The 26,261-nt window shown below is 42.6% G+C and overlaps 2 protein-coding genes and 1 non-coding gene across 3 annotated transcripts; 1 reads left to right on the top strand and 2 right to left on the bottom strand.

Moving 5' to 3' along the window:
• Positions 1–2,337: 2,337 nt before the first annotated feature.
• Positions 2,338–2,429, bottom strand: trnar-ucu (transfer RNA arginine (anticodon UCU)). Its single transcript is given in 2 exon segments — positions 2,338–2,373; positions 2,393–2,429. It is a non-coding gene; the product is annotated as a tRNA-Arg (tRNA).
• A 9,214-nt stretch (positions 2,430–11,643) lies between these two features.
• Positions 11,644–13,073, top strand: LOC142388740 (GTPase IMAP family member 7-like). Its single transcript, XM_075474290.1, has 2 exons — positions 11,644–12,094; positions 12,200–13,073. The coding sequence occupies exons 1-2, from the start codon at positions 12,082–12,084 to the stop codon at positions 13,015–13,017; spliced, it is 831 nt and encodes a 276-aa protein (XP_075330405.1). The 5' UTR covers positions 11,644–12,081; the 3' UTR covers positions 13,018–13,073.
• A 6,611-nt stretch (positions 13,074–19,684) lies between these two features.
• On the bottom strand, positions 19,685–23,225 carry LOC142389001 (GTPase IMAP family member 9-like). The gene is made up of 3 exons (XM_075474551.1): positions 23,216–23,225; positions 22,971–23,033; positions 19,685–20,598 (listed from the first exon to the last, which is right to left on the bottom strand). The coding sequence occupies exons 1-3, from the start codon at positions 23,223–23,225 to the stop codon at positions 19,685–19,687; spliced, it is 987 nt and encodes a 328-aa protein (XP_075330666.1).
• Between the last annotated feature and the right edge of the window lie 3,036 nt (positions 23,226–26,261).

Here is a 26,261-nt window from a genome sequence, read left to right as displayed (position 1 = left end):
AATACCGGCTATTTACAATTTTGTTCCCACGAATTCGGCGCTACTAAAGCTAGCCGCAGTGAGCAACGCACTTCCTGTTATTTTCACAAAATAAAATACCCGTTGCCTTTTATCATAGGGAAAGCCATTACCATACAATTGGTGCTTTTGTTTTGAAAACAGGAAGTGAACCTACCCTCGTTGTAGCTAGCTTGAAACTGCCGTTTTGACAGGAAATGACGATCGGTGACGTCACGTTACGTTGCATCTTGGGTAGTTTGAGTATGAGTAGTAACCTCATGATGCATACACAACATTTCGGAGAATCTAGTATGCATCCGGGAACTTCTGCTTATTCAAACTCGCATACTAACTCAGAAAGTTAGTATGAGTAGTAGGACTAGTAGGAGAAGTATGCGGTTTGGAACACAGCCTCAGACTGTTAAAGTTTCTCAGCCTTACATCACATGTAATTCAGGCTTTGCAGCAGCATCAGGCCTTTCTGAGGCTCTGAACATTTGGACGGCTGCAGGCAGTCTTGATAATTGTTGAACCGCCTCACCTCTGCTCCTCCCTGCTGCTCAGATGATGTCAGCGATGGATGATTGCTGCTTTTTCTGTCAGGACAAAAAACACACACAGCTGACTCACTGCACAGCCATCGCTGTATGTGTGTGTGTTTGGTTCCATATCTGGGAAATGAGCTCATATCAGAGTCTTCGGGGTCTAATTTTAGAGTTGTGTGTTTTATTGCAATACCAAGGACAGTGAACGCACAAAGTCTGTCTCACACACACGGCCCAGATGTTTCCAGATGTTTCCTATTGCCCGGGTCCACAGGGGCCGAAGCTGGGCTGAAGTCAGCCAGCTGGGCCCGGTCCTCCACACGGAGAACCCGTCAGGAGACATGGGAACCACAGCAGAGAGGATTTACATGCTCCAGCTTTATGTTGAAGCTGCTTCACCAAACTGCGTCTGCTGAGACTAATTATACGCCGAGCATTATAAAGCCGAGCCTTCAGAGAACCGAGAGTTTGAGCTGTGAGGAGTGAACAGCCAGGGGCCAGTTTTACAGGGAAAACACTTTCACTCCTGAGAGATTAGATGTGGGAACCCTGTTATACATGTAGACTTTACCATCCATCCGTCCGTCCATCCATCTAAACTCCTCCCCCTGAGACAGAGACTCCTCCCCCTGAGCAGAGACTCCTCCCCCTGAGGCAGAGACTCCTCCCCCTGAGACAGAGACTCCTCCCCGAGGCAGAGACTCCTCCCCCTGAGACAGAGACTCCTCCCCCTGAGGCAGAGACTCCTCCCCCTGAGACAGAGACTCCTCCCCCTGAGACAGAGACTCCTCCACCTGAGGCAGAGACTCCTCCCCCTGAGACAGAGACTCCTCTCCTCCCCCTGAGGCAGAGACTCCTCCCCCTGAGACAGAGACTCCTCCCCCTGAGGCAGAGACTCCTCCCCTCCCCCTGAGACAGAGACTCCTCCCCCTGAGGCAGAGACTCCTCCCCCTGAGACAGAGACTCCTCCCCTCCCCCTGAGGAAGAGACTCCTCCCCCTGAGGCAGAGACTCCTCCACCTGAGGCAGAGACTCCTCTCCTCCCCCTGAGGCAGAGACTCCTCCCCCTGAGACAGAGACTCCTCCCCCTGAGGCAGAGACTCCTCCCCCTGAGACAGAGACTCCTCCCCCTGAGACAGAGACTCCTCCCCCTGAGGCAGAGACTCCTCCCCCTGAGACAGAGACTCCTCCACCTGAGGCAGAGACTCCTCCCCCTGAGACAGAGACTCCTCTCCTCCCCCTGAGGCAGAGACTCCTCCCCCTGAGACAGAGACTCCTCCCCCTGAGGCAGAGACTCCTCCCCTCCCCCTGAGACAGAGACTCCTCCCCCTGAGGCAGAGACTCCTCCCCCTGAGACAGAGACTCCTCTCCTCCCCCTGAGGCAGAGACTCCTCCCCTCCCCCTGAGACAGAGACTCCTCCCCCTGAGGCAGAGACTCCTCCCCCTGAGACAGAGACTCCTCCCCTCCCCCTGAGGAAGAGACTCCTCCCCCTGAGGCAGAGACTCCTCCACCTGAGGCAGAGACTCCTCTCCTCCCCCTGAGACAGAGACTCCTCCCCCTGAGGCAGAGACTCCTCCCCCTGAGACAGAGACTCCTCCCCCTGAGACAGAGACTCCTCCCGGGATCCAGAGGATCAGAACCGAGGCCTCAGATCTGGAAGAGCTGATAATGACATATTACCCAACAGCAGTGCCCATTTCTTTAAAGTGGTATAAGGTTGATGTTCAGCTTCACATATAACACGCAGGTTAAGAACAAAGACCTTCTATAAACTTTGTGCAAAGAGTAGAGTCGACTCTGGTGGGACTCGAACCCACAACCTTTGAATGCCTTCACCTGAACATAGCTAGAAGTCCAACGCGCTGTCCATTGCGCCACAGAGCCGTGGTTCACCCTGAAGGCAACGAGGTTACAGCGACACTGTGGCTGTGTTTCTCATCTGAGTTCCCAGTTCCTACCTGAACTCCTCATCCTCTGAATCTCGGCCCAGTTCCTGGAACTTCGGGGACCAGAATGGGAGGCAGGGCTCGGCTCATCTCCAGTGGGAACAGGCCTCAGTTTGGAGGCAGAAACTGTCTCTGCCTTTGAGATGAAGCTTAAAAATCACCTTTCTAAAATACATTTTGGGGTGGTCTGTGGTGTAGTGGGTTAAGCAGGCGTACCATGTACGAGTGGCCCTGGTTCAAGTCCAGCATCGGAAGTCCATTGTTGCATGTTGTTCCCCCTCTCTCTGCTTCCTGTCCCTCTCCAATAAAGGCACCAAAAAAAATTACTTTAAAATAAACAAATTTCACCTAATCTATAGCTTTCATATGTGGTGACATGAGTTTGAATCCCTGCTTGTGTCATATTTCCCTTTTATGAGCTGTTGGGGATAGGATACTCGATTGGTTTAGGATACTGCAGAACTGTTTATAAATCATTACAATACCAGAAGAGAGTTCATGTTTTATACTCATATATATACATATATATATATATATATATTAGGGCTGGGCGAGTTAACTCGTTAATTATTTAACGCCGATAAATATTTTATTGCGCATTAACGCAGTTTTAAAAATATATTTTTATTTTTAATTTATTATTGTAAAAGTCTGTAGCTCACAGGCTTTTATTTTGTAAAAGTCTGTTGCTCACAGGCTTTTATTTTGTAAAAGTCTGTAGCTCACAGGCTTTTATTTTGTAAGAGTCTGTTGCTCACAGGCTTTTATTCTGTAAAAGTCTGTTGCTCACAGGCTCTTATTTTGTAAAAGTCTGTTGCTCACAGGTTTTTATTTTGTAAAAGTCTGTAGCTCACAGGCTTTTATTTTGTAAAAGTCTGCTGCTCACAGGCTTTTATTTTGTAAAAGTCTGTCGCTCACAGGCTTTTATTTTGTAAAAGTCTGCTGCTGTCTGCTGTGGAACAGGAAAAGAAAGTAATCGGCGGATCCACCAAACATGGAGAAGGGTACGGAACTTTTACTCGGCCATTTTCATGTTAAAGTTCTTCCAGACGGCGGAGTCGACAGAACCAAAGTCATCTGTAAACACTGCCAAGTTGAATTGTCTTCTCAGCGTAGTAGTTCCAGTCTAAAATATCACTTAAAGGCAAAACACACAACTGATAGCAGCAAGTCATTCAAGGAAACAGACAGTGGAGCGAGGCTTCTACATAAAAACTACAGAAAGATGCTGATGTTAAAAGTGTGTTTGCACAACAAATGTTATGGCACTTTCATTCATATGGCAGCACATTTAAAATAAAGCTAAATGCTAAAAGCTATACACTACTTTTGGATTAATTTTTGGATTCTGCGCACAAATGAGATTAATCGCGATTAATCAGGGAAATCATGCGATTAATTAGATTAAACATTTTAATCGTTGCCCAGCCCTAATATATATAGATATATACACCACATTTATTGGTAATAAACTCCCTCTGACTGCTCAAACTGGCTGTTTGTGCCTTTTTTTTTAATTAAAAGCTCCCCCCAGTCAGATTTTGAAGCCTCTACTCTGTAAACTCTTTGGCCTAAAACAGCAGCTGCAGCAGGTATAAAAAGCCGGCCGCCTGCCGGCCCCATCACACCCTTTCAGCAGATAACGCAACGCTGTCGGACCATCTCTGTCGGCATCGCCACATACCATTCAGCCGAGCCTCGGCACAACTGTTTGGCCCCACAGAGCGTTCCTTAGATGCTGTGGCAGGGAGGAGTGTGGCACAGCTCCAAGGTCCTTTCCGGGTACCACGCTACACATGAGAAGCTTTTTCGTAACGTCTGGTGTTGACTGAGCTGCCCTGAAAAGGATTCAGGCGTTAAATATGTCCAGTAGTTCATCGTTTATTCACAGTGGTCCTCAAAGCTTGGGTGAACATATTACATACCTACCCATGTTCCAGGTGAGTTAAGGTTCAAACATTATCCTGATGACCACGTGGCTCCAGAAACAGTCTTAGCCACTGTTGATATTCAGTTTAGTTTACTTATAAAGCACCAAATCATAACAAGTGACATGTTAAGGAACTTCAGTCCAATTCAAGCCAGTTAGAATCCAAACAAATCAGATTATTTCAAATCTAAATGAGTCCAATTTAAAAAAAAGCGAAGCAAACAAACAGATCTCATTGATAATGGTGAGTAACATTAATTCATAAGTTATTTTCATGACTTTATGTACCTGGTGTTTTCTGACTGATTTATTCTCAGTTTAGGTTATAATAATGATCATAAAAAGAAAGTCACAGCTGCTTCTTTATTGGTGTTTAACGCAGTTTTATGTCAGAGTTCCACACAGAAAGGACGATTAAAACGTTCCCTCAGATTCACCTGCAGGCGTCCGATTCTGCCTGTTCCTGCCTGTGAGCTAACGCTGCATTATCACTAAGTACTGGACACAGGGATGTTCCAGGGATGTTCCAGGGATGTTCCAGGAATGTTCCAGGGATGTTCCAGGAATGTTCCAGGGATGTTCCAGGGATGTTCCAGGAATGTTCCAGGGATGTTCCAGGGATGTTCCAGGAATGTTCCAGGAATGTTCCAGGGATGTTCCAGGGATGTTCCAGGAATGTTCCAGGAATGTTCCAGGGATGTTCCAGGGATGTTCCAGGAATGTTCCAGGGATGTTCCAGGGATGTTCCAGGAATGTTCCAGGAATGTTCCAGGGATGTTCCAGGGATGTTCCAGGAATGTTCCAGGGATGTTCCAGGGATGTTCCAGGGATGTTCCAGGAATGTTCCAGGAATGTTCCAGGGATGTTCCAGGAATGTTCCAGGGATGTTCCAGGGATGTTCCAGGAATGTTCCAGGAATGTTCCAGGGATGTTCCAGGAATGTTCCAGGAATGTTCCAGGAATGTTCCGGGGATGTTCCAGGAATGTTCCAGGGATGTTCCAGGGATGTTCCAGGAATGTTCCAGGGATGTTCCAAGGATGTTCCAGGGATGTTCCAGGGATGTTCCAGGAATGTTCCAGGGATGTTCCAGGAATGTTCCAGGGATGTTCCAGGAATGTTCCAGGGATGTTCCAGGGATGTTCCAGGAATGTTCCAGGTATGTTCCAGGGATGTTCTAGGAATGTTCCAGGGATGTTCCAGGAATGTTCCAGGGATGTTCCAGGAATGTTCCAGGGATGTTCCAGGGATGTTCCAGGAATGTTCCAGGGATGTTCCAGGAATGTTCCAGGGATGTTCCAGGGATGTTCCAGGGATGTTCCAGGGACCAAAGACCGTTCTGTTAGGCAGAAATGAACTAAAAGTGAGCAGAGTTCCAGCCTCGTTTTGGTGTTGATGAAGGTAGTCCGGCTAGTTGGCTGGGGTTTAAAAAATAAAGCGTTTTGCTTCTCAAAACAATATGCGTTCAACAGAGTAATACATTTGCATCACAAAATGGTTCTCCAGGAAAAAGTCAGACCTCACAATCTCTTGGCCCTATTTTCTCTCCCTTCGTGTGACAGCTTCATGTCAAAAGAGGCGAACTATCCCTTTAATATCCTCCATCGCCTGCTCTTGGACTTTGTTTGGATTATATTATCCAATCCCATCAACATGTAATTCATTTGCCTCCTTGTTCTGCTTTTCTTTGAGGGAAATGTCCGGTTTATTACAGCAGAATGTATCATATTTAAGTTAGAAAACAGTCGGTAAATGTGGAATCAGCCGTTTAACCTTTGCTCTGGTTCCATGAGCTGCGAGTCCTCCGTGTAACACGGATATATCCGGTGGATTTTCTCTGCTTTGTGGCTTTTCCAGCCTAATCTAATCGACCCGTTTTAAACGACCTAATCAGATTATCTCGCTCCGAGTCTCAGGACAGATTCTTTTTTACGGCATCGTTTTTCAGCTGGAATTTGTTCTCTGCTTCACCATTAAAATAATTACAAACTGCTGCGGTTCATTTTCAACGTGTAACCTCACAATCAGAACGCGGATCGGCCCGGACGCCATCAGGTCGTTCAGCTGTGACTGCAGTTTGGTCCAGTGTTACCATAGCAACGCTCCTCACAGGAAAAGGTTCGTTTTATCCCCAGAAAGTGTTCAGAAACCAAATAAAACTACGTTTATTCATCTTTGGTTGAATCTTAGTTCAGGGTACAATGCAAATAAAACATGTAGAAACCAGATTTAAAAGTTTCTTCTTCTTTTGTTCACTTGTAGCTGTTTAATTTTTCCTTTTTACAACAACAAAGCTGATAGTTTGATCTGTTTACATCCTTTTACGTTGTTAAACTGAACGTTACAGTAAATTATACCACAAAAACAAACCATTTGAACGGATAGGTGTGTGAATAAATAAATGTAACTGTGAGTAACGCTGCCCTCTGCTGCCCTCTGCTGCCCTCTGCTGGTTCCATCACAAAACAACAGGCTTCAGTTTACACACCTTTAAATCAGAATCAGAAAAGATTTTATTGCCAAGTAATTACAAGGAATTTGGCCTGGTCTGTTTGGTGCAATAAAAAATTAAATAAAATAAAATAAAATAAAATAAAATAAAATAAAATAAAATAAAATAGAATAATAAAACATAAAAAAATAAAAAAATATATGTACAAAGTATTAGTAAAACTACAGAAGCCCAGTGTGTTTATATGTGTTTATATATATTTATCCATGGTTACCGAATGATGCACGAGAGGTGCCGTTATCATTTTCTCAAGATAACGAGATAAATAACTCGTTATCTCTAAGAAAACGAAATGCTCGTCACACCAGCAGGATTTGCTTTGTGCATTTTCACAAACGCTCCATGTTTGATTCATAGGCGACTTTATTCAGTGTCCAATGAAAGGGGGTAAAGATGGGTAAAAACTAGGGCTGGGACTTTAGCGCGTTAATTTCGATTAATTAACTACACACATATTAGTGCGTTATGATGAAGGCTATGGAGGCGTACAGGCTGATGTAGATGGTGATGGCGCTGGCCTGGCAGTGGAAAACCATCAGCTTCCACGGCGCCGCTTCGAGGTCCTTCAGGAGCTTAAAGGGCAGAGCGATGAGCAGCAGGATGTCGGCCACCAGCAGGTTGGCCAGGTAGACGGTGCAGCTCTGCTTCTGCGGAGGCAGCGGCGTCAATTCAGCCAAAGCTAAGGTCATGGCAAGGTCACTTTAGTCCCATGACTACAGTATCAATCAATAAATACACAATAATCACCACAAAAGTCTGCTATGTAGCTTATCTGTATGCAAATGCAGTCTCACTCACATAGCCAATGGACTCGTTTTTCAGATTTTTTACTTTTTACAACAACAAAGCTGAGTGTTTGATCTGTTTACATCCTTTTACGTTGTTAAACTGAACTCTTACAGTAAATTATGCCACAAAAACAAACTATTTGAATGAATAGGTGTGTGAATAAATAAATGTAACTGTGGGTAACGCTGCCCTCTGCTGGTTGCATCACAAAACAACAGGCTTCAGTTTACACACCTTTAAATCAGAATCAGAAAAGATTTTATTGCCAAGTAATTTTCACATCACAAGGAATTTGGCCTGGTCTGTTTGGTGCAATAAAACAAAAAATAAAATAATAATAAAATAAAATAAAATAATAAAACATAAAATAATAAAAAATATATGTACAAAGTATTAGTAAAACTACGGAAGCCCAGAGCGGTATATCACCCATGCAGCTGCAGACCTGTTGATGCCATCGTTGCTGAAGGAATTTCACTGTCAAAAAATATTTCTTGTCAAAGCTGTTACTTGCCTTTCTCACTCAAGGATTAACAATAACTTTACAAACTAGAGATTATTGCTTAGTCGGTAAGATGTTCACTGATTTGTGAGTTGTGGAGACGAGTCCCTTGTGCTCTTCGGTACCCTTTCTTCTTTAACACCAAGATATACTGTAAAGAAGAAATCCTCTATATCAAATTTACCTCATCGAAGAACAATTTTAAGCTTGACTCCATATTTAGCAGTTACAGCAGTAAGCCAGGTACATTTTTCAGTTTTAGCTCAGTTCTTCCATTCCAGCAAATTTCTATAAAACTTACTTTTTAGCCAGATGTCCACAGACGTCTTGATGTATCCTCTGTGTGCTTCTAGGTGCAATGCAGCCATCAGATGCGAGTGGCTGGTGGCTGTAGTGTCATGACTGGGAAGCTTGTCCCATAGATTTCAAACAAGGGTGTGGGTGGGAGGCCAGCAATGTTATACTGCATACTAAACACACACACAAACACACAGCATGGTTATACAAAAAAATGAAATGCTATTTCATGACAGTACAAGGACACAAGAACACTTTGTTACAGAGACTGTTGGCTGCCACCAGTGTTGTTTTCGTCAACGATGACGATGACGAAATCATTTCGTTGACGCCACTTTTTTTCATGACGATAACGAGACGGTGACGAGATAAACATAGCTCTCTGATGACGAAAACATGACGAGACGTGTGTGAGTTTTCGTTGACGAGACGAGAATGGACGAAAATGTTAGTGGGTGATCTGTCAGACGTTTAAAATGCATGACATTTCTGCTTATTGTGTGTGTCAATTAAAGCCTAAAAAGTATCTGCTGCGGCACCTTAAGGCTCGCCACAGGGATATTTTTTCAAAGCTAAGTTACAAATGCTGTTAACATAATCGATAAATTTCATAGTAAGCTAATACATTAGTACGTTTTCCACATACTCCTGGCGCAAATGGGCTGCTAACTTCAGGCTAAAGTTAGCTTTTGTTACGCTAACGTCAATTCATTATGTGTGTGTTACTTTAGCAGCATGTTTAGCCATGTTTACATTCAGTGACGGTGTGGTTATCTCTTTGTGTGTACGTTCTGTCAGCACGTAACTTGATATGTTAAACAGGTCGAGTTACTGTTATACGTAGAGTCTGCTAGCTTTAGCCTAAAAGTCACAAGTGACGTTGTGCAGCCCTAACCAGGACCTGTGCGTTTAGTGCGCTTACAGTAAAGTTGGGACACACGCACAGTACAGAATGAAAAATCAGAAAGCTTTAGTACAGGGTCAGTTAATAAGCTCTGTATTTTCGTTCTGCTTTTTTTAAGTTAAGACCATACTATTTTCTTAACACGGTAGACTATACTTATTTTTTCTTTTCTTTTTGACTAAAACTAGACTAAAACTATCACATATAGAAGTGACTAAAATGTGACTAAAACTAATAAGCATTTTAGTCCAAAAGACTAAGGCTAAATCTAAGATGGTTGTCAAAAACAACACTGGCTGCCACTGTGTTGTCATGTCACGGTGTTTAAGTGAGCAGATTGAGGCAAAGGATGAAACATGGGGGAGTAGTTGGAAGATGATTAGTTTGTGACGCAAACATAGATCCTGAAAAACATCCATAGTTGGTATAAACGGCTCCTCAAACTAATGTCTGTTGTGTGAAAGAGAAATGTTGAACTGACTACTTGCCACTAGATGGCAGAACAGACGCTGCCTCCATTTCCACACAGGCCTTAACATTTCTCTTCTGCACTTTGGAGCAGTGAGCTCCATATTTGCAGCTTTCAGCGTGCTGAGGCACATGTGTCCAACTGCTTATTTTAGGATTTTACATTTAGACAATCTCAGACCAGTTTCTTCTCTCTGGCTTCTCAGCTTTACTTTGCCATTGCTCCACAGCTCACTGCATATTAGTCATTTTTATCAAAGTAATTCAACGTGTACTTTAAATAAGTAATTTTTTTCTAAAAATTCTTATTTTTATTTAATTTCCATGTCTTATTCATACAATTTTTCTGTGTGCAACAAGTTGGGAAAACATCATAGTTTTGTTGTAAATTGCTGTAGGGTGTAATTTTAACTTAGTATTATTTAATAATAAACATAACAGATTAGTGGAAAAGCTTTAAAAAATTTATTGGATTTCTGTCTCTATTTGGGGTAATGCAAGTGAAGTAGGATGCAGAAACTTTAAAAGTGTGGTGCCAAAAGTGAGATTAAAATGTCTCCTGCATTAGGCTACCTTTCCACGGAAACGATCTGAAACCAAAACGCTAAAGTGGCGTTTCGTTTTCACTTTTAAATCTGCGTTTAGACGAGCGTTTCAGGGTGAAAATCTGCGTGCATACGGAAACGCAAAAGTGTGTGACGTTTCATATTTATCGATGCAGTAAACACAGTCGTCTACCACTCCATTCATGAAGTTATCCCACCACTGAGAAGTCCTCCCAGGTCTCACCCACAGCTGTCTGCTCTCTCTATGAACTTCAAGAATTTGGAGAACGTAGTTCATACTTTGGTCTGTTCTTTACTGCTCTCGCTCATCATCGCTGTTATCTGATGAAATGACTCTTGAACGCCTAAGGCGAGTTGAAAGTCCGCAGGGACGGACATGTTGATAGCCTACTGATGCGTTTCCACGGTTTCCTGGCGCTTTATTATGCTCGTCACGTCATTTCTATGTGACGAGAAACGCAGTTTTGCGTTTTCATCCTTTACACGGTGGCGCGACAGTGGAGCGTTTTCAAGAATTCCACTCTGGAGGGCGGTTTTCATGCCCCCAAAACCCGTTTCCATCTAAACGATATAGTGCATCCGCAAAAAGGTTTTACGTTTTTAACCCGTTTTCCTTTCCGTGTAAACGGCCCCTGAGGTGCCGTTTATACTAATCTGTTTCTATATTGTTTCTATCGCGGATGCACTGTCCATTTACATTAAAATACTGGAATACGACTTCATAGGTGGAAGGATTCAAAGACGCCGGAGCCCACGTAAGCATTCGCATACGATGCTGATTTTAGCAGTTGTAAACGGTGAGCAACGGGGATCCGCAGTGCAAGCCGTACATGGAGCGCCGCTTTTGGGTTAGACCGGGAAGAAGCAGCGCATGGTGGGACAATTTCGTGGACCAAGTTGTTGTCGCCGAAGAATGGCGCGAGAACTTTCGAATGTCCAGAGCAGCCCTGATAAATCTGTCCGAGCGACAACGTCCACAGCTGGAAAAGAAAACAACAAGAATGAGACGGCCCATCAACGTTTTTACTAAGGTTGCTTGCACCTTATACTACTTGAGTGATGAAGGGAGACTACGGAAAACTGCAAATGCCTTTGGACTTTCCCGTCCAAGTGTCTCTCTCATCATTCGTCATGTGTGTAAGGCAACATGCGCCTGTAGGTCGTGTTTTCTAAGCAGTTGCGCATGCTCCAGATGCAAGGGCGATCATGTGATGTGATGGCTGATTAGTCATGTGACTAGCGAATCAGCCGATCCCCGTTTCAGAGTAAACAGTTAGGCTTTTATTGAGAGGACAGCAACTTTGTGTGTAAATGTAAATAGTTTGCAAGACGCCGACACGAAGAAATGGTGAAATGAATTGATGTAAACAGAGCCTAAATATGCATAGTTCTGACTTATTTTTCCAACCCTGTATCAGCGGCTCTTTTGAGTTTCGTTTCCTGTGTAGCCACAGTGGTGAGTTTCATTTCACTGGAACGGTGGTTGAGTGAGAGACTGGGGAAGAGGGAGGGGTAACTATAGCCGCACACAGAAAAACAGACATTTTGAGATCAGAGGCAAAGAAGTTGGAGCCATACAAAGTCAGATTTTTGTGGTTTAACAGCAGTTCTTTCTCTCTGCAAAATGATGGGATTAGGCAAGTATTTTACACTTTTGAACAGGGGATACGCATGTTTTTTAGATGAGTTGACTCAAAACCCAACACCTCATATTATTCATGAAATTATTGCTTTTTCTACAGAAGCCTTATTTCCTGTTGTAAAGGACCTGAGGATTGTCCTGGTGGGAAAGACTGGATCAGGAAAGAGTGAAACGGGGAATACCATCCTGGGAAAGCCAGCTTTTGCTGCAGAGATGTCTCCAAACTCTGTTACAAAAACTTGCTCCAAAGAAACTGTCCACTTTGATGATCGGGCTGTGAGTGTCATCGACACCCCTGGGATCTTTGACACGTCGACTGAAGAGGAGAAGCTGAGATGTGAAATAGAGAAGTGTATCATCCTGTCTGTCCCAGGACCACATGTATTCCTGCTGGTAGTTAGGCTGGGTATACGCTTCACCGAGGAAGAGAAGAAAGCTGTCAAGTGGATCACAGAAAACTTTGGGAAGGAAGCTGCTAAGTATACACTAGTGCTTTTCACCAGGGGTGATGAGCTCATGGAATCTACTGTTGAAGAATATCTGGATAAAAATGCTGATCTGAAGGAGCTCACTGATGAATGTAAAGCTGGGTCTGTTGTCTTTGACAATACTTGCATGAAAAACCGCACTCAGGTTGCTGATCTGTTTGAACAAATCGACATGGCCGTGCAAATGAATGGGGGCCACTACACAAGCAGCATCTACGAAGAGGCCCAGAGGAAATTATGGTGGCGCAAGGTCGGAGACTATCTGAGCTCTGCAAGTCCTTATGTGATTGGAGCAGCAGCTGCAGCTGCACCAGTCTTTAGTTCTGCGGCTAAGGCAGTAGTAACCAGACGCCCTATGTTGATGCTTGGAAGTGCATTGATTGCTTCAGCTATCGGATGGTGGAACAGACCTAAAACAAATAATAGTTAAGTCATTTTGAGGAGTGGCACGTGAAGTCAGCCATGATTTTCCTTTGCATACAATATGACATACAGTATTTATCACATCTTGCCTGCTTTTAATGATAACCAACTGAACCTATTATGAGTCTTTTGCGCATACGCATGCTGCATAATCTGATTGTAGATGATTTTGTGTATAAAACACTATGGTAGTTTTTATTTCTAGTAGTAAAAGTAGAAATAAAAGTGTAAAAGTGTTCATGTTATTGAATGTTGATTCTCTATATTCAAGTTATTTGAATAATCTGGTAGAGAACACAAATTCTTCAGTTTTACATTTGTGAATAAAGATCTTTTTAAAAAGCACATTTATGAAAAGTGTTATTTTATGCATGCAAAACCTTTATCTTCAGCATAAAAAGATTCCTTAGCATAACCATGGCAACTGGAAAGTTGTTTGGATGTTGGAGATGTTAATGATACAGAGCAGGAACAAAACAGAGAAAAAAGAGTAAGAAGTTTAAACCAGTCTTTCCCTCTATCATCGTGGGAAGTGAGAGATCACTGGAGGATAATAATAATAACTTGGACTTATATAGCGCCTTTCAAGGTACCCAAGGTCGCTTTAACAAAAGAAAAGAAGGGGGGAAGGGTAGGGCCGGAGGGGTGGGTTTAAGAAGAGTAGGACATGGAGAAGAGATGTGTTTTTAGATTCTTTTTGAACTGTAGTAGAGAGGGGGCAGAACGGATGTGAAGTGGCAGATTGTTCCATAGGGTAGGGGCAGTTGAACAGAAGGCCCTATCTCCATATGTTTTCAGTCTGGTGCGAGGAACAGAAAGTAGGTCCTTGTCTGAGGAGCGCAGAAGCAGCGACTGGGAGTAGGGGTGGAGGAGATCAGAGATGTACTGTGAGTGGAGAGATTTGTAGGTCAAGAGAAGGATTTTATAGGTGATGCGTTCTCTGACTGGGAGCCGGTGAAGTTCCTTTAGGATGGGGGTGATGTGCTGCCAGGGCTTGGTGTGAGTTAGCACCCTGGCGGCTGAGTTTTGGACATACTGCAACCTGTCAAGGGCCTTACTGGGCAGCCCAGACAGGACACCGCTGCAGTAGTCCAACCGGGAGGAGATAAATGAGTGGATGAGGGTCTCTGTTACTGAGTCGGATAATGAGGGCCGGAGTCTTGAGATGTTTCTGAGGTGAAAAAAGGCAGATTTAGTGATGCTCTTGATGGTGCCGGGGCCACCACCATGAGCTCCGTTTTGCTGCTGTTGAGTTTGAGAAGGTTAGAGGTCAACCAAGCTTTAATTTGCTGCAGTTGTTGAGTTGCGTGGGTGGGAGCTGAGAGGAGGGGTTTGTGCTGATGTACATCTGAGTGTCATCAGCATAGCAGTGAAAACTGAGTCCATGGTTACAGATAATTTGTCCTAGGGGGAGCATGTAGATGGTGAAAAGAAGGGGACCCAGGACAGACCCCTGGGGGACGCCATGGTTAACTGCTGCAGTGATGGAGTTGGAACCTTTCAGAGTGATGTTTTGTTTCCTGCTTGAGAGGTAAGACTGGAACCAAGAGAGTGCTGTGCCAGTGAGGCCAATGAGTTTTAGAGAGACGGGTGAGGAGGATGGTGTGGGAGACAGTGTCAAAGGCTGCAGACACGTCTAGGAGGATGAGGATAGAATGGATGAACTTGGACCCCTGATGAGGATGGATTAGGAATATCAGGATGTTAATGATGTTAATCTGAGCTCTGCAAGTCCTTATGTGAGGGGAGCAGCAGCTGCCCCTACATTACGTACTGGGATATTCACCAGACGCCTAATGTCGATGCTCGGAGGTGCACTGTTTGCTGCTGTTGTCGGGTGGTGGAACAGACTTAAAACAAGCAACAGCTAAGTCATGTTGAGCAATGCAACCTTTGAAGTCACCCATGAATCTCCTTTGCGTGTGCAATATGACATATTTGTCACATCTTGTCTGCTTTTATCGATAACCAACTGAATTAACCTTTTGTTAATCTTTTAAATTAGATGCTGCATATTCTGATTCTGGAGATGATTTTGCTTGAAAATACTAAGGAGATTTTCAAGTTTTATTTCTAGTTATAAGATATACCTGTGTGAAAGTGTTCTGGTAGAAAGCAAAGATTCTTCAGTTGTACTACATTTCATATATATACATATCATATATATAAGGAATTTATGAAAATGATTATTTGATGAAAGCAACAGTCTCTAAAACTGCTGGCATGATGTTTTTTCTAATCCCAGTCAGGGCTCTGAGACTCACGTGACGACGGCAAAAAAAACTGTGGTTGGAACCAGAAAAAGTTCCTGTGGGACAGTATTGCCACAACATTTGAGAAACTGTAACTGTAGGAGCTACTTATTATTTAGTTATCTTTTGGGGGTTTAGTTTGGGGAATACACCTTTTTTGGTTGTTTAGGATATTTAGTATTGTTTGAGTTAATTTGGGTATTTAATTATGCTTTTATTTTGAAAGCGCGGCTGAGCTGGCACACTGGGAGAGTTTATTTAAATGAGCAGGCACCTGGGAGGGCAAATAGGTTTTTACCAGGGCAAGAGAGGCGGCAAAGGCCATTGTTCTTTGTTTGTTTGCTTGTGGTTGGAGAAAGAAACCGAAAGAAAGCTAATTTTTTGCCTGGACAATGGACTCAATTACCTGCGTAAATTCACTCCCCAGGTGTCTCAGTGGCCGTTTGATTTCATTTAGTTTATTATGGTTTTGACATCTTTTTTGTTTTGATTATCGACACAAGAGGGCGAACAGCCACTACAGTAACCGTGGCAGCTCTCCTCAGGCAGGTGTGAAATTTACTGACAGCAGTGAGGCATAACCCTGGCAGAGATATGCTTTATATGGTGTTTGTTTGCATTTCATAGTTGGTGATTGTAACAAAGACTAAAGGAAATCTTCAAAGGTAAATTTTAAGTGGAGCAGTTGAATTTTGGAGTGGCTCTGGATTATTGTCTATACAGCTGGAATACATATAAAAGACATTGGCCTTAGCAGGAAATTGCATTATGGAAAGACTGTTCTAGTCTCCAGACTATCTTTGGTAAGAAAATCAAATCAATGTGCTGATAATAAAGCCATTTTTTTTGTTTTTACCATACGATTTCATAACAAGAATATTAAGGCTTTCAATCATCAGTAATGCCTACTGCTGCTAAGTCTTTCTTTTACAAGAGTAAAGTCAAACTAGAAAATTCCTGAAGAAATTTTGATGGGTGCCAATCTACTGCCCGCCCAATCGATAAACCCTTTAGTTCAGTTAAAGTCGAGAGTCTCCTGTCACATATAAACTTTGAATGAGGTCTCTGTGATGTCGTAAGGCTGAGTTATGGCAACTCAAAAATAGGGCAGTTTCCGGCATTTGAGGCAAAAGTGCCTTCTTTTTCTCTTCTTATGACCATGAGTTTTAATCCTGATGCATATGCCTGGAAGAAATCTATAAATATGAGAGACTCTTGTCACATATAAACTTTGAATGAGGTCTCTGGGATTTTGTATGGCAGAGTTATGAGGCCTCCAAAACAGGGCATTTTTTTTGGCATTTTTGGCTCATTAAGTGCCTTTCAATCGATTTTTTCATTGAATTTTGGGCCTCTGAAAGGCCCAAAATTCCAAAGACAGGTCTGCTGTAGACAGCCATGTCATTTGTATCAAGGTCCAGTTTTTTTAGCATTTTTAAATGCATTTTGGGGCTCGTTAAGAGCTTTTCAATCGATTTCAAATTCAAGTTTGCGCCTCTGCCAGCTCCTAAATGGGGGAGACATTTATGTCATTTTTATCAAGGTCCGGTGTAAAAAACAGTTTTTATGCCATTTTAAATAAGCTTGAGTGCTTAATGTTAAGTGCTTTTCAATGCATTTTCCCAATGCATTGTGGGTACTTGGATAAGGCATCTGGAAGGTACAATATGGCTCCATAATGGCTCCATATTGGCTTTTTCCTCCTAAGCAGTCTCTGGCTGTGTTCGAAACCGCCTACTTCTCCTACTATTCCTACTTGTCATACTATTTTAAGTTCCCGGATGTACACTAGATGCATACTAGATTTGCCGAAATGTTGAGTATTCATCATGAGGTTACTTGTCACACTCAAACTACCCAAGATGCAACATAACGTGACGTCGGCCATCGCGATTTGAACGGTCAAATTCCGTTAACGGGACAAGAGCAGTCAAAACGGCGAAACCGGAAGTGCGTTGCTCACTGCGGCTAGCTTTAGTAGCGCCGAATTCGTGGGAACAAACTTGTAAATAGCCGGTATTTTGTCAGGTTTTCAACACCTTGGGGGTCTAAATGACTACTTTCTCGCCTGAAAATGTTTCAAATGTTGCTACAGTTATATATTTACAGAGTTTAGAGCTTAAGAGAAATCAGCTTTTCAGGCTGGCTGATTTCGGATGGGGCAGGAGTGAAGTGCACTGTGTGTAAACGCTCTGCATACTGTCTGATCGATGAGTATGCCGTTTTCAAGTATGTAGTATGTAGTATGTAGTATGTAGTATGCAGTAGGCGGTTTCGAACACAGTCTCTGTCTCAGCCCTGAGCAGGCTGTTAAGCTTGTTGCTAGGAGACAGCTCGTCAGCATGCGCAGCTCCAACTGACAGCTGCTGCAAATGACACACACTTGTCCCTGTTAAAAATGGAGCATTTCTGATTTCCGCCTACTTTCTCGAACAAGCGGTCACAGCTCGAAAAGTAAAGCTCGTATCCGTATCATTTTTGTACCGTGAGCGCCACAAGGGACGGCCGAATCCAGCGGTGTAATTTTCATTCGGCTACCCCCTCGGGCTCCTTTTAAATGGCAGTTTTAAAATCACATTTAAACACTGATTTTAGGATTTTAGCCATTTATAATGGATTTGAGGGACGGCACTTTGCGCTCAGAGGCAATTTGTGATAAATCTGTGTGGCAGAGGTCAATGAGTGTGACATTGTGTGAAAGAGGACAAAAATACCTACGTTTTGTGATAAAAGTTGTCCAGATCGGCCACATATTGCAGACATGAGAGAGTTTTGTTTGACGAAACCGTGATTAATGATTGTTAGAGTGAGAGCTTGAGTGCGAGAGACGCCAGATCTGAGATTTTGGCACCCTCAAACGTAAACTGTCATTGTGTGAAAGCCGTATTAAATATATTCAAGCCCTTCGATTCAGTTATAGCCGAGAGTCTCGTGTCACTTACAAACTTTGAATGAGGTCTGTGCTATGCTGTATGGCTGAGTTATAAGGCCTCTAAAAATGCCTTTTTCAAGCTCGTTAAGGCCCAAAATCGCCATTTTGTGACTTTTTGATGGGGATTCCCTATTTAAATTTTCCGACATTTTCCCATTTTTCCGGAATTCCTTTTGACTAATGAGAGAGAAAAGTCTTTGCACACTATTCCCGATCAATACGCACCTAACGGTGCGCTTTTTATGTCGGTGGGACCATCGCTGCCAGACTAGTTACGCGCCGAACTTTAGGGCGGAAACGGAAGAATAGAGTCTGGCACAGGAGTAAGATGTGTGTCTAATGCCTTCGGCATTGGCCCCCATAATGATGCTGATCTTGCAGAGTAGCACAGAATATGATACTCAGTGTGATTGGTTTTTGATGGCATCTCTACTACATATGTGTAGGTGTAGTGGGCTGAGCAGCCGCCCCATGTACAGAGGCTATAGTCCTAGTCCCGGCCCCGGTTCGACTCCTGCACCGAGCGGCCCTGTGCTGCATGTTGTTCCCCCTCTCTCTGCCCCCTGCTTCCTGTCTCTCTCCAACTGTCCTAACATTAAAGGCATAAAAAGCCCCAAAAAATACTTTAAAAAAAACAAAACTAAAGCTTAGGCCTCGAGGAGCATCTGATAGTAGGCATAGATTCTATGGCTAGCCGGAGTTTTAACTGCATCCACTGCAGCCCTTACAGGTGGAAACAAACGAAGTTTTGAAAGATGTTGTTACTGCAATTTAAGAGCTATACCCACAACTCATTGTACAACCATTTATTCAGATTCAGAAAACTTTATTTAAGGCAAGGCAATTTTATTTATAGAGCACAATTCATACACAAGGCAATTCAAAGTGCTTCACAGCTACACAAGAAGGCAATAAAATCATTAACATGACTGGATATAGCAGTAATGTGGTGTATGAACTCTCATACTGAAAGCTGCAACTGAAGGTCTGGTGTACATATATAAGTACATGAACAATGATTGTTTCCCATTTCCTTTGAGCTTGTCATGTCACTAATAATAAAGCATGGGAAACAGCCTGTCATAGTTTAATAAACATGCCACAATTTATCTGCAGAGAAATTACATTTGAGCAATTATAAAGTTAAGTTGAAACTGTAAGAAAAAAATATTTATAAAAATTTTGCTTTTTTTTGTGTGCCAGAAAAAAAAAATTCAACTATAAATTACATTCAAACAAGAAATGGGTGAAAACAAAACCAAAGTAAAATAAGACAAGGTTTGTTTTTCACACCATCTGATTACCATCACCTTTAAATTCACATATTTCTGATTCAAAACGCTTTATCTTTAGAACCACAATGCAAAAGACCAATACATGTAAATATCTATATAGTTCTAAACAGTATAGTATTGTCAATGGCATTTTTATTCCCTATTAGTCTATATCTGCATTTATTTGTAAATTAAGTGTTAAAAACTGCAGACTGATTAAACTGGACTGTTTGGTTTAGGTTTGCATATTTTGCCCTTCCATATCAAAATGGCAGCAATTACGAACAGCACTCCCAGGACAAGTACAGGACCTCCTAAACCCAGAGATACTGGCCAATCAGCTGCCACAGCTATAACCACCCCTGCTAACACCAGAACAAGAGCAGCAGCTGAGGCCACTAGCATATTCCTTAACTGAGCTTTTTTCGCCTTTTTCTCCTCTTTCTTCTTCTTTTTCCTTTCTGCCTCCCAGTGTTGCTTCTCCTTCTCTTTCTCCTCATGCTCTTTCCGTTTCCTTTTTTCCTCTTCCTCTTCCAGCTTCTTCTGGGCTTTCTGATACATCTCATTTGTGTAGTGGTTCCCTCCGTTTTTCTGCACCATGTTTTTGATCATGTTGACCAGCTCGGTGACCTGCTCGCTGTCCTCTTTGTCTTTGTTGTCAAAGGCATGGTATCTGTCTTCAAATCTATTCGCTATATCATTCAGCTCTTTGCACTCCTTCAGAGCATCTTCAGCATTACCTTGATCCTTACAAGTAAACAGCATGATAGTGTACATGGAGGCATCATCTCCAAAGTTGTCGTGGATCCACTTCACAGCATTCCTCTCTTCCTTTGTGAACCTGACACCAAGCCTGATCACCAGAAGGAATGCATGTGGGCCGGGTGCTGACAACTCGACACAGTGCTCTATAAGGGATTTCAATTTTTCCTCCGTGATGCCTGTATCAAACAGTCCTGGAGTGTCAATTACTTGGACTGGAGTCCCATCCACTTCCCCGCCCTGTGTTTCACAGAGTTTGGTCACAGACACCGGGCTTGGGTCCTCTTTGAAGGCACGTCTTCCGAGGATGGTGTTTCCTGTTGCACTCTTTCCTGAACCAGTCTTGCCCACCAGGATGATCCTCAGAGCTATGGTAGACAGCAAATTGTTTTATTTATTTTTAAGGAAAAAAATATTTGTATTTCATTTTAGTGTGCTTTGCTTTATCTCGTAACTAATCCCTGTTAAGGCATCATGCAGTTTTTTTGCTCAATAGCAGCATAAAGAAGCAATGTGTGTATCGCCCTTTTCACACTGCTCAAAACCTCGCCTTCGCCTACAAACATATAGTTGTTGAGTGCTTCTCATTTGCATTTAACACCACTTCAAATGACGATGGGAATTGTGGGTATTTATCGACCCAGATCGGCATTGATGCGGTTGGAACTGCCAGATGCACGCGCTATTTTCAGGGAGGGTTTCACACTACAAGAGTGCATATAGCTAACTTTTTTCTCTGTATAACACATGTTTAATGACCATAATATCTCACAAGGAGGCCTTGAAACTGACTGCAATGACCACTAGAAAAAAAGGAAAGACTGATTGATTTGACCTGAAAACACTGCCTGCAGTATACAGCGTCATACCATCCCTTCATGTTATTATACCATTACAATGCAGGTAATACACACAAGAGTACCCCTCAAATGCATTTGTCATTTTATCCTGCACAGTCAAAGGCTGTGTGTTCAAAGGTGGCACAAAAGGTCCCAAATAAGCATCTGAATCAATGTGCTGGGAGTGAAAAACAGGTTAAATTCGTGGTTAAAGGGATATGCCACCCCCAGGCCAAATTAAGTGTATCCCCGCATTCCCGAGACATAAATAAGTGTGTGGGAGCGTTTTCCTGGCGACCCAGGCATTGTCCGAATCTCACAGCACTGACCACTGCTTGGTTGCGCGTAATACATACATGCTAGCGTCGCCAGCGTCGCCAATCGAAATATTTCGCCCAACGTGAATTAATTTACTTGATTTACCTTCTAATTACTGTGTGAATGGTGTACTTTCACATCGAGTGCAAATGACTGTCTAAATCTACACGCAAGGCTTGGTTTGCTCATGTCGGTTTGGGAACTAGTTTCAGGTGCGGAAAACACAGCCGAAGCACACTCCCCGCTACAACCGTGGCTAGCTAGCTCCTCGCAAACACGGTATTGGTTTATTTTTCCACCGGTCTTGTCTCAGGAATTCCAAGGACAGCCAGCCAAAGTCTTCTTCTTTGCTCATCCTTCGGAATTCTGTGGAACATTGTCGTTTGGTGTCTCTTCTGCATGTTCTCGCAGCCCCTTGCTATGCACGTATTCATCATTTTTCTCAGTGAAATCAAACAACTACCGTAGTAACCACACTGATTCAAACCACACCAATACTCTAGCTAGCTAGCCACGGTTGTCTGGGTTGTCCCTGGCTACTGCACGCTGGTTTGTTTGAGGAAGTCGGGGGGGGGGATTCCCAAAGACGTAGCGGGGAGTGTGCTTCGGCTGTGTTTTCCGCACTGGAAACTAGTTCCCAAACCGACATGAGCAAACCAAGCCTTCCGTGTAGATTTACACAGTCATTTGCACTCGATGTGAAAGTACACCACTCACACAGTAATTAGAAGATAAATCAAGTTAATTAATTCACGTTGGGCGAAATATTTCGAGTGGCGACGCTGGCGACGCTAGCATGTATGTATTACGCGCAACCAAGCAGTGGTCAGTGCTGTGAGATTCGGACAATGCCTGGGTCGCCAGGAAAACGCTCCCACACACTTATTTATGTCTCGGGAATGCGGGGATACACTTAATTTGGCCTGGGGGTGGCATATCCCTTTAAAGGTGAAGAACTCTTGGAGCTACTTGGAGATACTCTTTGAAAGACCTCAAACAGATAAATTACTACTTACAGCATTTTGTAAAAATTTCTTTTTTTTATTATATATATATTTTTTGCCATCATTTCTGTTTACCTGGAAGAATTTCATTCAGCATTCAAATGAATACCTACCATCTTACACTCAAATAATTGCACAATTTTCAATATATAACTACTATGAGAGCAATCTATTTAAATCTTATCTTCTTTTAAATTGAACTATTTGATCTTTTCTAATACAAGTGTGCCTAAATGAGAAACAACAGCATTTAGAGCAGCTTCCATTGTTCAGGAGGAGTTTTTATCCATCAGGCTAAGAGAAAGGGGACAACCCAAAGCCCAACTCCATAAAACATGTTCATAGCAAATAAAACTAGACTCTTTTTTATTTGCTGTTGCATCAAAAATGGATGAAAGAATAAACACGAAGCAACTAAAAAAAAAACTAACTTATCTATTAGCACTGCTATGGTATATGTTTATAACAATAGCAAATAGTTTAAATTAGAAATCCTTATTGGAATATGGTAACCATATCTAGAGAAAATATGTTAAATTACAATGGTTTCATGAGAATTGAAAGAATCAAAAAGCATACCGTCATCCTTTTTCAGACCAAACCAATCAGACCGAGTTTTTGGCTTTTCTGGAAGTAGTATTTCTATGATGTCAAAATTAGACCAGCGAGAAAGAAAAGACAGAAAAATATTAGTTACCATCATCATTATCAACATTTGCATTTAGTTTTCATTTCTCTTTTGTGCTCTACTCCATGTGTCACATCACAGTGCTACAGTATAAGGATGAATACTGTTTGGTGTTTAGTCAGAGAGATCTTCTTACCTTCAGCCATTATTTAGAATCCACTTTTTTTTCGTCCCGGACCAAATTTAGTTCTTCCAGACCTGAGTTGTGAATTAAAGGAGACATATTATGCAAAACTCACTTTTTGCGGGTCTTTGTGTTCATATTTGGGTCTCTACTGTTCTTTTAACCCATTGACGCCAGATGTTGCGTAGCGCAACATTGTTCATTTATCATTATTTTCAAGACGCATGTAATGCACAATGATTGGTATTTGTTTGGAGAGGATGAGGACGAGGACGAGGAATTTTTTGGCTTTCAAGTAGACTGGCAGTCCGCTGGATTTCGCCCCCGACGTCAACAAAAGTTTACTCGTACACCGGGGCTGAAGGTGCCAATATCTGAAGATGCAAGTCCTTTAGTGTTCTCGCATATTTTCACTGATGAAGTTTGGGATATGTTGGTGACACAGACAAACTTATATGCGGATCAGGCGCGCGGCCACACACCACCCAACTCGAAGTGGAGCCCCGTGTCAAAGCAGGAGATGAAATCTTTCATCGGTCTCTGCCTAACTTTTGGAATAATCAAACTACCAACTCGCCGGGATTACTGGAGGCAGAGCAAGTGGCTGTATCAGACAAATGTCGCCCGAGTGATGGCACGAGATCGTTTCGACATGATGTAATTATTTATTCTTGCGCTGCATTCTGACGACTTCTCATTCTTATTTGAGTGGCGTTATGTCAAAAAAAAGAGAGCCCGGTGCGAATTACTGCAGTATGACAACTATGATGTTTTAGAAGTCGTGTCACTGAAGTATACAGTATAACTGCACAATGCAAGATATATTGCAGGGTTTTTTTATCATTCATTATTATTGCTGATATTATTATTTTGCAATGACGTCTCTATCATGGCCAGTAATGTAGCTGAAGTGGTGCCTACTACTACTACTACTACTAATAATAATAATAATAATAATGATGATGATAATAATAGTAATGATGATTAGTTATAGTATAGTAATAGTAGTATAATAAATAGCAGCATTGGGTATTATCCTGAATCATAAAGCAAAACTACATGAACCAAATGTCCAACATTGATAAAAAAAAAAGTAATACAATCCAGCCAGCGAAAAAAAATTGAATTTTGAATCTTCACTCATATTTTTAGATATCTACATCTCTAAGACAACACTGATCCTGCATCTACATCTACAGCTTCAGCTGGGCATGATCTGGCCAAGATCACTGAAAAGAGAAAGACCTGCAGGGAGTGTGCCAAAGAGAACACCAAGCACCCAGGGACTACACTGATGGGATGCAGGCAGTGCAATATCCCCCTGCACCGCCTCTGAGAAAATGTCTTTATGTGTTTCAGAGGCTGAGACTATTGAATTGTTCTTAGGTGTTTTCAATTAATTGTTTTTAGTTCAAAAAACCCTCAGGCATTGGGGACCTTTTCTAAAAAACTGGTTTAGGCATTGAGCAGCCTTTTTTGCAGGTGCTTTAGGCGCCAATGAGTTAAACACTCCAAGCGCGAAAAAACCCCATCCATCCATTTTCTGTAGGTCAGGAAGGGAAGCACGACTCATGAGTATTTCCACATCAGCGCTGACGTCATTTTCAAGTATTTTGTTCAAGAGGCCACCAAGCACTCGTAAGGAAGAAGGGAAGAAATAAGGGCTTTGACGTAGTAGCTAAGAGCCGAACTTTCAGCCATGGGCTTTTTAAGTGTGACGTAAGATTAAAATCAACATATGATCCGTCAATAACACAACAACAATTAACTAAAACACTTGTGTCACTTCCTGGGTGGATTTAGGCAGTAATATTACTTATTTAGGGCTATAAGTTGATCATGGTTAGGTGAAAATACTTCTTTATACAACATGGCCATCATTCTCATTTTACTAGTTGCCTCGGTTACATGTAAACACAACATATTAGAAAGGAATGTGGTCACAATCTGATTGGCTTAGGAAAATATCACTTGGTTAGGGCGAGAACACACTAATGGATAGGGCCATAAAACATTATTAGGGACCGAGCAGTGAAACTGCAAGGACCCTATTGTATCTGTAAGGATTATTATTCCGTCTTCCGCCTTATTCTTTGCAAAAGGTATGCGAAAACTCTTGAAATTGTGCGAGCGCCACCTGCCAGTCGACGACATGAAAGAATCTAAACTTTATATTTTTGGGAGTCGCTCATTGACTCTGTAGCGCCCCCTACGATGCTTAAAAATGGTCCCCGCAATGGGTTACTTTCGCGTTGTACAACAAAATTGGGTACACTCATTCATCATGCCCAGACGCACAAAAATGTCTCTTGCCGCCAATGTGCCACGTCCACAGGAAGGCGGCCATTTTGGATGGAAGGTGCATTTTCGTGCCATTTTTGACCGATTCCACGCCTTGCTTAAGATCGAACTTGTCCTACAGATTTCATGCTACAGACTTCAACCTTGGCCAGGTTACTCTTAAGACATGGGGGGAAAAATTTCATGGAGAAACTTTTTCAAAACTTAAAGGGCGTGGCCGTGGCGACGCCTCAAAGTTTGATGACTCGCCATCACTCGCCACAAAAAATGTAGTCCCTTATAACTCTCACATACATTATCCAATCTTTCCCAAACTTCTTACGGTAAATGCTGGACCCAGCCTGAATGCGCACACATAAAATAGTGACATCCACCTACAGCGCCATCTGCTGGTGGTTGGAAACGGCTTTTTTTTTCCGCACCTCGCATTTGATCGAACTCGTCCTACATATTTCATGAAAAAACTTTCAAACTTGGCCAGGTAGCTCTTAAGACATGGGGGGAAAAAATCATTGAAAAACCTTTCCAAACTCTGAACGGTGTGGGCGTGGCTAGGCGGTGAAAATCTTAATATGGCGTTTGTGATTTGAAAGCATAGAAATTTTCAAAAACCCCTCCGCATTGGGGTTATTATGTGCTCGTACGTACGCAGAGGGTATCGTGCGTGTGGGCAGAGCTAATCGACTACGGCGTCCAGCGCATGCCCCAATGTGCGCACATCCAACGTACGCACACCTCGGTCCCGCATACAGCTGCT

The sequence above is a fragment of the Odontesthes bonariensis genome, chromosome 9 (genome assembly GCF_027942865.1).
Source record: "Odontesthes bonariensis isolate fOdoBon6 chromosome 9, fOdoBon6.hap1, whole genome shotgun sequence".
NCBI lineage: Eukaryota > Metazoa > Chordata > Actinopteri > Atheriniformes > Atherinopsidae > Odontesthes > Odontesthes bonariensis.
This window is presented reverse-complemented; position numbering and strand designations above follow the sequence as displayed.